Consider the following 13,024-nt stretch of genomic DNA (forward strand, 5'->3'; position numbering starts at 1 on the left):
TTTTTTTTTTTCATGGGCATCAAACGGACACGGAAATATGAATTAGGCTTTAGTTTTTCTTTAACACAAGCGTGTTACAGGAAATATGCTCTGTATGATGGCCACATTTCCCAAACCAAAAGCTGCTTCTCTGACCAGATCTCACAGCATCATAATGCAGTGATTTCCTGCCTGACCAAAGGTCTAATGTATTGTACTCATCAATAATGTGAGCACATGACAGACATGAACTCACAGCATCATAAAGTCATTATGATGCTAAGAATTCAGTTTAAAACAGCAGTATTCAGTCCAGGAAATATGTTTCACGAACCAAATACACTTGTGTGAAACTAGCCTGACAGGAAAAATACACCCCCTCAGAGCCTCATTGCAGAGCTGATCTGGGTCAGTACCTGATGATCACTGAGACAAGAGGAGTGTCATGGCTGCTTCTCACACTGCATGCATGGCGCTCATTGAGCACCATCTATACATAATTGGGGAAGACAGGTGGTATTTAACCTGGATGTCAGTGAGTTGTAAGTTTTAATACAAAGAGTGGTAAAGTACTATGACCTAGTCCTAAATGTTCAGTGAGCCCACCACAAGTTCAGTGAATGGTGAGCATACTCCATTACACCAAAGGCAGAATGATTAACTTAATTACAAACAACTAAACCACTAGTATGAGATCAGGTAACTGCCACAGATATGCTGAGGATCTGGAGCCTCAAAATGGTGAATCTTGGGGTTCTTCTTTAAAGGGGTTGTCCAGGATTACAAAAATGTGGCTGCTGTCTTCAAGAAACACCACCCCTGTCCACAGGTCATGTTTAGTATTGCAGCTCTGTCCTATTGCCTCCAATGGAACTGAGCTGCAATACCAAACACAACACATAGACATGGGTGGTACTGCTTTTTGAAGAATTCAGCCCTGTTTTTCTTACCCTTGGACAACCCCTTTAAATCTTTCTGAGGAAATAGGAACCCCTCAAGGTGCTCATAGGCGTAATAGCACTAAGGCCTGTTTCAGACGAGCGTGTCCTGTGCGGGAATCACGCTCTGTGTGTGAGCATGATTCCACGTCATGGACACTGCTCATTTCTCAGGAGCGCACAGCATTATACTGATTTATAATGCCGTGTGTCTCTGCATGACCTGTATCTACTGAATTATACAGACATAACGCTGTCCGTATAATTCTGTAAGGTCATGCAGAGGCACACAGCATTATGTCCATGACGGGGAATCACACACACAGCGCGATTCCCACTCAGTACATGCTCGTCTGAAAGAGCCCTAAAGGGTATATTTAAATGCAGCAAATTAGCTGAAAAAATTGGAAAGGAATCGTTTTCGAGGTAAGCACATTGATTTATGCAAGTCCTATCCATACTTGGAGTTGCAGAAATTTCTGCAACAAATCTGTCAAGTGTGAATAGCCTTTCAAACTCTCAAGGGGCAGTGGCAAACAGCACACAATTTATACAAACTGGGCTTGGAGGGATCATTCAACATCTAATCAAAACGTCCTTTCAATAAATTTGAGGAGCCACTTGGCTTATTCATCTCAGCCCAACAAGAGATGTACTGCTTTGCATACAAGCTCTTCCTGTAGACCATGGAGCCATTCACTGGCCACCAGTGCACTGATTATACCGTAATATCAAGTGATCATCTCTTGCAGGGTTAGGTTCATCCTTCACAAGAACCTAATGGCTTTGATAATTTGTCATATTAGCAACGTTTGTAATATATTCAAACAATTGTGCGTTATAAATATATATCTGTAAACTATTACTGAAAAGTTAAAACTATTGTTTCACAGAAAAATATATAACCGGCTTATTGTAATGACTGCTGTATAACACAATATAATGAAAGGCTATGTAATGTGGCTACTAAAATGTGAACTGGGTGTTAAAATCGATGGCCAAGAATCTGTCACACCATAGAGAGCACATCAGAGTCACCAGTAACAGTAAACTGGTACATGTACTCTGTATGTAATATACAGTCTTTGTATACCTCATGGATTGTTTGATTGCTTTCCCCCAGAGTGTGGCGCTACTGTTATTAGGACACCTTCTCTAATGGGAGTCGATGTATGTCACAGTGACAGGTTCCCTCTGCATAATTATACATCAGTACTTATGGCTGCCATATGGATCGGAATGGAGCAGTATCATATCCATCTATGATAAGTGAACCCAAATGAACCCTTTGCACAGACAAATGCAGAAGTATGACATGAGCATTTACTATATATGTTGTACAAAACTAACATGGCATGCAAGACAGAATCACTGTTACTGCTGTACACATTAAACTGGCAGTGCATGCTGCAATACACAGAAAGAAAAATCTGTTTTCAAGTCTATTTACTGCACGACAGAATTAGCATCAGACCACACCACTACTCGATTTGCTCAAAGTCCTTTTAAAAAAAACAAACACTGCATATTGGAATTGGTATTGCTAATGTTCTTCATACGTGAATGCTCAGTCACTGCAAATCCAAATCCTGACCTGCAGCCAACGAGTAATGAGTACTAATATACCATTATATGTACTCAACATTACTGTCTGCACCAGACCCTTTTTTTTCGCCATCTTGTCTCTTGGATACCTTTGTAATAACTAGATTTATATTCATATGATAGATCCCAAAATTGCCATGAGGTTGGAATTCAATTACAGATGGGCATTCCTGTCTAAAGAGTGTTTAGATTATAATGTGCAGAATAAGCCTGCCAAAGTAACCCACAGAGGGGCTTCGTGTGCTGCCACCATACCGGACGGGTCAAGCAGAATGGTGTATGTAGAGGCCATCACAAAGTCCTCCATAATCTGCCCTAAAGATTTTACTTTGCCTGTGTAACCCAAAAGTAAAATGAAAGACAAAATACGCAGATTTTTATTATTGGAGAGACAGCACTGTTTAGTCAGAGAAAGCAACATGTTTCATTAGTGTTCCTCATGGAAAGATTTTGCTCCTAGCTTTCAAGACGTCTACCTGCACTATGATTTATTCCCTTATTCAGTGCTCTTATTCACATACAGCCACGTCCCCTGATCTGGGAGAAGAGTTAAATAATAATTAATTGTTACTATAAAGAAGAGTTTTTCTTTAAAAAAAAAAAAAACTCAGTTGCAACCATAGATGTGTGTGACACAGGAGTGTCATGTCTCGGGAAGCTGATTAATGTCAGTTAGTCTTGTATCATTCAGGATGGCACGGATTGCCTCTAATGACTCGGTCTGTCGGATACGTTCCAGCTGCACCTGAGAAACAAAGCAAACTTGTTAGAGAAATCAACATTGGTTTAGGTCTCCTAAGTAATACTTTAAAGGGGTATTCCAGGATTTTGTTATGGATGGCCTGTCTGACATAGACAATGCGCCAATGTAGCTCCCGTGCCAAAACTCTGTCCACTGTGTAGTGAATGGAGGTGGTTACTACACTGCTCCACAGTTCCAAAGCAGACTTCCAGTGCTGTAGCTACAATGAAACGTGATCATTTATAGTGTGGTGTGTCGGGCCTCTGCCGATCACATACTGGTGGTCTATCCTGAGGATAGGCCATCAATAACAAAATCCTGAATACCCCTTTAAACATACAATTCATACCTGTGTACATACATTCAGTACAGTCATGCAGTTCTGTGCTGAATTATCAAAACTTCTGTATTATCGAGTGTCAGACCAAAGGGGTTATCCAGCTCTTTGAAACGGATGGCCTATCCTTAGAATAGACCACCAATATTAGACCAGTTCAAATCTCAGCACCCCCAAGTATGATGGCTGTGCCTGGTAAGCAATGAAGGGGAACGCCACAGTCCCTTCATAAACAATTTTAAAGAGGTTTTCTGGGATTTTGATATTGATGGGCTATCTCAGACAACCCATTTAAAGAACTAGATAACCACCAAATACACTTTACTATGTAGATTATATACTGGCTGGCCAAGCTGTAGATTTTATTATTTTAATCAAGCTAGATATAAACTCCATATTTTGGTTACTGGAGATTAAGACGGGTAGTGAAAGTTGCTTTGTTTTAGAATACTAAAGGACAGTAAAGGGATACAGACTTTAAATGTAGACTACTGTGCTACACAGATGATCCCTACCCCACCCAAGAAGGATGTCAGATTAAAGAAAATGTTTATTCAGAAGTTGTTAAAATCACAATTTAAGCTGGCCCCATAATCATATACAGAGAATAGAATAAAATATCTACAATTTTTTTTTTTTTTTAAAAGACTAGAAAAAAAATTCCTTGCTCAGGCCCCCTTTATAAGCTGAAATGGAGAGGCACTCTGTAGGAGATGCTCCCATTTTGGTGGACCCAAACCATACTTATATTACATGAATGGCCATACATTCCAATGGCGGCCAAGAAATATTATATTTCCCCTGTAGTGGCCTCTGCAGGGGAAATGCCCAGTTGGCCATGGCTTTCCCTGGCAAAATAAGCTGTTTAAGTGAAAAAAATAAAAATGGAGTATATGAGTGGGAAAAATGTTATGGGGAGGGAAAGGAGGGAGGGGACAGGGTTGAGCGCCAGAGGAGAACTAGATATTACAAAACAGACACCAGGTCGTGGTAACTCGTTACAATGGAAGGCAGCTACCCACTTGGAAAAGGCGAAACACAAGGACACTTAAGTGCACCGCATGCACAAGAGACAGACAATGGTATAGTAAGGCGCCAGAACAGGTAACTGGTTAACGGAAGGGTATGTGTAAAGGGATGGAGCAGGTGTATATAGGCTCAGGTGGCGGATAAGCCAGCGGTCAAGTATAAAAAATACACATAAAACATCACAAATGTTAAAAAGGGAAGGTGGTATTACTAATCGAGTCAAGGGACTTACTTCACCGGGGAGGAGGGTGAACAGGATAAACTCAAGACACCTGTCCTTCTAACCTCCCCCGCCGAGGTCGCCTGTAAGATGGATGCACACTCCGTCCTCATGATGGAGATGAACTGGAACTGGAGGACTTCCAAATAAGAATAAAAAAAGGATCCTTGATTTGGAAGTCCTCCAGTTCATCTCCATCACGAGGACGGGGTGTGCATCCATCTTACAGGCGACCTCGGCGAGGGAGGTTAGGTGTCTTGAGTTTATCCTGTTCGCCCTCCTCCCTGGTAAAGTAAGTCCCTTGACTCAATTAGTAATACCACCTTCCCTTTTTAACATTTGTGATGTTTTAGGTGTATTTTGTAGACTTGACCGCTGGCTTATCTGCCACCTGAGCCTATATACACCTGCTCCATCCCTTTACACATACCCTTCCGTTAACCAGTTACCTGTTCTGGCGCCTCAAAATAAGCTGTTCGCCATATGTGGTGAGAGCGAGACTCGTGGAGATGATTGCCCCATCAAAATCATTCTGAAAGGAGTGGTCCCGAAGACAACCTCTTTGACAAACACTTATATGCTCTGCAAAACTCAAATCTAAAAATCTTTACTCCTTATATCCATTTCTGTACATTATAAAAAGGAGATTTTTGAATAACTTACCAGTAAAATCACTTTCTCGCTCTTCAATGGGGGACACAGAGACCGTGGGTATAGCTATGTCCTCTAGGAGGCGTTGACCCTAGTAAAAGCTGTTAGCTCTTCCCCTGGCAGCTATACCCCCTCCAGCCTGGAGAGAGAGCTTCAGTTTGTGTACAAGCAGTAAGAGAAGCAAGTAAACCAACGAAAAAACATGGAACACCAACCATGCCAAAGACCCAACAGGGTTCTAACCAGCAACTGCCACACTGTGGACGAACAACAATACTGGGTGGGTGCTGTGTCCCCCAATGAAGAGCGAGAAAGAGATTTTACTGGTAAGTTATACAAAAATCTCCTTTTCTCACCCATATTCATTGGGGGACACAGGAACCGTGGGACATTCAAGAGCAGTCCACGGGGAGGGAAAAACCACAGACCCATGGAAGCAAGTGTCCCTGCAGGCATCTAAGAAACTGCCACTTGCAAGACCTTGCGGGCTAAGCAGCGTCCGCCGATGCATAAGAATGCACCTGGAAAAACTTTGTGAATGTGTGTAATGAGGACCGGTAGCTGCGTTACACAACTGCGCAGTCGAGGCGCGATGCCTCAGAGCCCAAGAAGCGTCCACCGCTCAGTGGAGCGAGCCGTGACAGAGCCCAAGAAGCGTCCACCGCTCAGTGGAGCAAGCCGTGACACCTAAGGGCGTAACCCCGCACTGGTGCGGAATGGTACAGCATTTGCAGACCGAATCCATAGTGCAATTGCCACCTCGGAGACCGACAATCCTTTGCGTGGAACCTCCGGATGACAAAAAAGGGGTTCTGTACGCCGGAAGGGACTGGAGGCTGCCAATAATGACGTAACCCCCTGCCCTAGGGAGTGAAGGAGCGGGACAGTGAAGAAAGGACAATTTCTACATAGATGTGGAAGACAGAGACCACCTTCGGGAGAAAAAGGGAATGGGCCAGAGAATGCCTTATCCTTGTGAAGACCCAGGAAGGGTTCTCTGCAAGAGAGCACCCCCAACTCGAACACCCGTCTGATGGATGTGAGAGCCACAAGAAAAAAAGAAAAAAACTACCTTCTAGGACAGGAGCAGGAGAGATATCTCCCCAAGGGCTCAAAGGGAGAAGACTGGAACGCTGAGAGAATTATATTCAGATCCCACGGTGGTAAAGGACGGTACGGAGGAACCATATGTGCCACTCCTTGAAGGAAGGTTACCATGGGCACCAGGGGAAGCCACGCCGTCAACCAAGACCCTAACTGCCGATGTAAGACCGGAACCTAAAAGAAGGTAGTCTCTGAGTGGCAGTGACAAGGGACATCTCCAGAAGGAGAACGAGATCGGCATACCACGCGCGACGGGGCCAATCCGGAGCTACTAGTTTTTGTCGGATTTCCCTCCATCTGATCCTCTGTAGAAACCTGGGTAGGAGAGAAGAAACACGTAAGGAGGGAACTCCCGCCAAGGAGACATCAGGGCATCCATGTCGTATGTTTCCAGGAGTCCCGCACGGGAGAGAAGGTGGGGAGCTTTCGTGTAGATACTGTTAGCACACCCAGACCAATGGAAGGAGTCCCCATAGAAGGAGGGATGTGGAGGGGGCCACAGCCCACCAGTCGGGACCGAAGCGTGCCTGGAATGGAAGGCCACTAAAGGAATACCCTGTGCAGATGCAGATGAGGGAAGGTAGTAACATAGGAACTACCAAGGCATGCAGGGTGTCTATGAATCAAGATCCAGAGGAGGAAAGGGACAGGGGAAGAATAGGCTAGGTCCAAGCCCATTTCCCGTAGAGACCGGCGCTATACAGAAGTAGCCAAGGATTTCAGTTGTAGAAGAGTCCATCACCTGACGAAAAAACTGGTATGTAGTGGTATGCAATACCGCTCCCACAGTAATAGCCAGTGCTCGCCCCGTCAGCGCAAAAAAACTGAGAGGGAGGCCTGAGACTATCCGTACAAGCCACGTACCCTAATGCCCCAGTTTAAGTAGAGCAACGTTAAAAAACTCTACCTGGAACGGCGCTGAACAGGAGCAACTGCCAAGCTGGCGCCAGGGTAGGGCCCCTACCTGAGGGGATGTCCCACTGTAGCGACTACGAACTCTAGCATTAGCGAAGGGCTGCACCTGTGGAGGAGAACACGCTGTAGCTGCTACCAGAGTGCCAGCATAACCACTTCCCCAGAGAAGGAGGAGTGGTGGATAGAGAATACAGTCAGTGAAGCACTTGACTCGCTGGAACGTACTCACCATATTTTTGCAATGGTGTAGGCACTACTACTGATGCGGACAATATCATGACCGACTGGAACAATGAAGACCCATGGAGATGGGAGTCTCTAGGACACAAGTGATGCTAGTAAGCCCCCTGAGAAGACAGAGGAGTTAAAATCATGGCCAAAACCAGCACCAAAATAACACAATGAGAATAGCCACCGTACCATTGGCGGCACTCATATAGCACTACAGTAAGAGTACCAGGCACCGTTGAGTACCGACTGTTGAATTGCCGTATCTGAAGATATTCCGTTATTCCCCCGCTAGTGGATCACTTGCAAAAGGGAGTTAGGCAGGCAGGAAGCACAGTGATGTGTAACACTCCGGCTATGGGAGGATAGCGTACCGTATCCAATGGTGGTGCAATTACCCTACCTATGGAAGGTGGAATGCGTACAGAGTACTTAAGCCAGTGGTAGGGAAAATACCCCAACTATAAAGGAGGGTTAATGCCCACGGCGAGAACTAGTGCATATGGCGAGTCCTGTACCCTGTGGGAGTGCAATTAGCACCTAAGTAAGGGGGTAATGCATACAGCACACCTTGTAACCAGTGATAATGTCATCCTGCCACCTGTGGAAGGAGCTAATGAATACGGCATGTACTGAACCCAGTGGAGATGCAATTCCGCCACCTACAGAAGGAAGAATGTATACATCCGGCACTTAGACCATCGATGACCGGGGACAATGTATAAGGTCAGTACTGTATCCCAAGTAGTGCAATTACTCCGCCAAGGAAGGGGGTAATGCCTATGACAAGTGCTGCTGGCCACCGTAGACGCAATGTTAGGAGATTGCTTCGGATTCATGTCAGGATCTGAATCAGTGAGCTAACAGCTTTATCTAGTGTCAACGCCTCCTAGAGAACATAGCTATACCCACGGTCTCTGTGTCCCCCAATGAATATGGGCGAGAAACCAATCTAACAATTAAGTGAAAAGGGGAAAAAACAGTTGCTACACTGAAACCATGAACAAGCAGCTGTTTGACGCATAATGACATTACCCCTGATAATTAAAGGACATCTGTCTGCAGATTTGTACCTATGAAACTGGCTGACCTGTTACATGTGCGCTTGGCAGCTGAAGGCATCTGTGTTGGTCCCATGTTCATATGTGCCTGCATTGCTAAGAAAAATGTTTTAATACATGCAAACAAGCCTCTAGGGCAGTGATGGCGAACCTATGGCACGGGTGCCAGAGGCAGCATTCAGAGCCCTCTCTGTGGGCACCCGCACTGTGAAAAAAGTCTAGGGTGTACCAATATGCCTTAGACTTTTCCTGCCATTCATCAGCGCAGGGCGCACTATGAACAGCACAGGCAGGGCACTGAATGTAGGCAGGCTTTAATAGCTAAATGATAAAGTACATGGAATATATACTATATTGAACTATAGTATTCAGGTTAAATTGCTGTGTTGGCACTTTACAATAAATAAGTGGGTTTTGGGTTGCAGTTTGGGCACTCGGCCTCTAAAAGGTTCGACATCACTGCTCTAGGGAAACAGGGCGTTGCCGTTACATGTAAAGGTTCTTCTCTCTCTTCAACTGCTGCGCCCTCTGCAGTTTGATTGACTTTAGGAGAAGTCAGGGCCAGGCGTGATCACGTTTACACTGCCTAGCCTTGTCAATCAAAGTGCACAGGTTGTGGCAGTTGGAGAGACAGTAGAGCCTCTAGGTATAATAGCGGCTCATTTGCATGTAGTAAAACTTCATTGCTCTCAGCAATGCGGACACAAATGAACATGGGACCAACACAGATGTCTTCAGCTGCCAAGTGCACATGGAACAGGTCAGCCAGTTTCATAGGTACAGATCTGCTGACAGATGCCTTTTAACCTGTGCAAATATTAGAAGTTAATAAAATGACTACCAAGGTAATAAAGATGTTGAAGATATCAACATTTATTTCTAGAAATAAAGTTGATGAATTTGATATAACAGAAGACTAAACAATGTACAGTCGTGGCCAAAAGTTTTGAGAATTACATAAATATTGGAAATTGGAAAAGTTGCTGCTTAAGTTTTTATAATAGCAATTTGCATATACTCCAGAATGTTATGAAAAGTGATCAGATGAATTGCATAGTCCTTCTTTGCCATGAAAATTAACTTAATCCCAAAAAAAACTTTCCACTGCATTTCATTGCTGTCATTAAAGGACCTGCTGAGATCATTTCAGTAATCGTCTTGTTAACTCAGGTGAGAATGTTGACGAGCACAAGGCTGGAGATCCTTATGTCAGGCTGATTGGGTTAAAATGGCAGACTTGACATGTTAAAAGGAGGGTGATGCTTGAAATCATTGTTCTTCCATTGTTAACCATGGTGACCTGCAAAGAAACGCGTGCAGCCATCATTGCGTTGCATAAAAATGGCTTCACAGGCAAGGATATTGTGGCTACTAAAATTGCACCTCAATCAACAATTTATAGGATCATCAAGAACTTCAAGGAAAGAGGTTCAATTCTTGTTAAGAAGGCTTCAGGGCGTCCAAGAAAGTCCAGCAAGCGCCAGGATCGTCTCCTAAAGAGGATTCAGCTGCGGGATCGGAGTGCCACCAGTGCAGAGCTTGCTCAGGAATGGCAGCAGGCAGGTGTGAGCGCATCTGCACGCACAGTAAGGCGAAGACTTTTGGAAGATGGCCTGGTGTCAAGAAGGGCAGCAAAGAAGCCACTTCTCTCCATAAAAAAACATCAGGGACAGATTGATCTTCTGCAGAAAGTATGGTGAATGGACTACTGAGGACTGGGGCAAAGTCATATTCTCCGATGAAGCCTCTTTGCGATTGTTTGGGGCATCTGGAAAAAGGCTTGTCCGGAGAAGAAAAGGCGAGCGCTACCATCAGTCCTGTTTCATGCCAACAGTAAAGCATCCTGAGACCATTCATGTGTGGGGTTGCTTCTCATCCAAGGGAGTGGGCTCACTCACAATTTTGCCCAAAAACACAGCCATGAATAAAGAATGGTACCAAAATACCCTCCAACAGCAACTTCTTCCAACAATCCATCAACAGTTTGGTGAAGAACAATGCATTTTCCAGCATGATGGAGCACCGTGCCATAAGGCAAAAGTGATAACTAAGTGGCTCGGGGACCAAAACTTTGACATTTTGGGTCCATGGCCAGGAAACTCCCCAGATCTTAATCTCATTGAGAACTTGTGGTCAATCCTCAAGAGGCGGGTGGACAAACAAAAACCCACTAATTCTGACAAACTCCAAGAAGTGATTATGAAAGAATGGGTTGCTATCAGTCAGGACATGGCCCAGAAGTTGATGAGAGCATGCCCAGTCGAATTGCAGAGGTCCTGAAAAAGAAGGGCCAACACTGCAAATACTGACTCTCTGCATAAATGTCATGTAATTGTCGATAAAAGCCTTTGAAACGTATGAAGTGCGTGTAATTATATTTCACTACATCACAGAAACAACTGAAACAAAGATCTGAAAGCAGTTTAGCAGCAAACTTTGTGAAAACTAATATTTGTATCATTCTCAAAACTTTTGGCCACGACTGTAGATACATTTGACAGCGTCCCTGTGCTTTTACCTGCAGAGTTTGCGACAACTTTACAAAGTCTCTTTGCACTTGCTCGCTAACATCCAGCTCTGTTTGTAGGCGCTGTGCTTTGTTCTTTTCTTCAAAGAACAACTCCTCTAGGCTGGTCTGAAAACAGGAAAAAAGGTCAGTCATCAGTCAATTGAAACATCGAGTTTAAGGAGCGGACACCAAGCGTGCACCAGAGCAGGGAATGCTGTGCTTGCTTGAGGATTGAGCTCCACTACATTCGCGGCACAATATGCAACAAAGCCCAAGGCGTCAAAGTGAAAAGCTACAGGTATTTCAGACCACAGAAGCATACAGGACTTGAAGGCCAGCTTGCCAAAACTTTTCTGTGTTTTGAACTATTCACTTTGGTGGTGCCTTGGACTTTCATAAAGAAATTACAAGCTATTTAACCCCTCAACAGTCAAATTAAAATTGGAAAAATCCTCCTGAAAAAGTCACTTTTTTAAATCGCAGATTGGACCAGCACTGTGGCCTCTTCATACTACACCAAGCGTAATGCTGTACATTTTGTAGTGACTACTTGGTTTTGCAGCTAAATAACCTTCATCTGAATGTTAGTGAGCTGCACAAAGGCCATATGAGAGATGCATGTGAAGTTAAAGCTCTAGGAGGAGGACAGGACGTCAATATTTGAACCCTGGAACCCCTCTTTAATAATCACTTATTAATATGCTACTAAGTAATAAATGGGATTGGATCACCAAGATGATCTCCAGCTCTTAAAAAAACAGTAGGAACCAGACTTGTGGTGAAGACAGAGTGTAGGGCTTTTGTATATAGGCTCACCCCTTTGGCTAATAAAGGGGCTCCCATTATAAATACTTAGAGGAACATTTATTATGACTGGGGTTTTAGATGGTGTTTAAGCCCCTGCACTGTGGATTGCTGAAGTTATAGAGAGTCACCGGCCACTACATAACTTCAGCGTATCCACTGCCGATTCTAAATGTAAGACAGCTTCCTTGCTGTCTTACATTAAGACCACTTTCTATGTTTAAACCAGGCCGCCCAATCCTTTTCCCACCTACACCACGCCCCCATTTTTATACCTGGCGTGAGCGGGGAAGAAGTCGCAGATTCTGCTGCAATATGGCATGCGACAGAATCTGTGCCAGATACATGCCACAAAAGTGTCGTTTATCTGTTCGTAAATTACCCTCAGTCCCTTCAGCACTTTACCAAGTGAATGGTGATCAAGCATATAAATGTTGATCAGGTAACTGGCTTCAGGGATTCCTTGTTGAGCTGCTTCCCTGAAGATAAGCACGGGGCTAAGTCCTGAAAAAACATAAATACGCATGCATAGATCAGCTGTATGTGCATATGTATTGCATGGCTTAGCCCCGTCCACACTGGCTAAAAGACGCATCCTTCGTCCACTCCTAGATACCCTTAAAGCGACAGCCACTCTATTTAGGTGGCTATACCCCTTCGGCATTGCGGTCCTAAAAAACGGACGCCAGGTCACTATTCGTTCGCCAGCGGATCTACAAGCTAGTTGGTCCCAGCTGGGGCTGAGCCCTATCGAGATCCCCTCGTGGAAGCCAGCAGATCTAGATGATCCACCTATCCCGCCACCCCAGGCGGCTGACTGGCGGCCCGTTCTCACAAGAAAAGGGCCCAAAACCAGGGCTGAAAAGTCTGCACACGCTCCAACCTGAGCTCAGGATCGCCAC

General features: G+C 44.6%; 1 protein-coding gene across 2 annotated transcripts in view; it reads right to left on the reverse strand.

Moving 5' to 3' along the window:
- Positions 1-1,443: 1,443 nt before the first annotated feature.
- The window catches only part of RABEP1 (rabaptin, RAB GTPase binding effector protein 1), a 123,563-nt gene continuing 111,982 nt past the window's right edge, over positions 1,444-13,024 (reverse strand). The window contains exons 18-19 of one of the 2 annotated variants that reach the window (XM_040424868.1): positions 11,328-11,444; positions 1,444-3,267 (exon numbers count right to left, since the gene is read on the reverse strand). In XM_040424868.1, coding sequence (XP_040280802.1) covers positions 3,166-3,267; positions 11,328-11,444 — 219 coding nt within the window. In that variant the 3' untranslated portion in view covers positions 1,444-3,165. The remainder of the gene's footprint in view (positions 3,268-11,327; positions 11,445-13,024) is intronic. The other variant, XM_040424869.1, reaches the window with a different exon arrangement.

This window comes from Bufo bufo, chromosome 3 (assembly GCF_905171765.1).
Source record: "Bufo bufo chromosome 3, aBufBuf1.1, whole genome shotgun sequence".
Taxonomy (NCBI): Eukaryota; Metazoa; Chordata; class Amphibia; order Anura; family Bufonidae; genus Bufo; species Bufo bufo.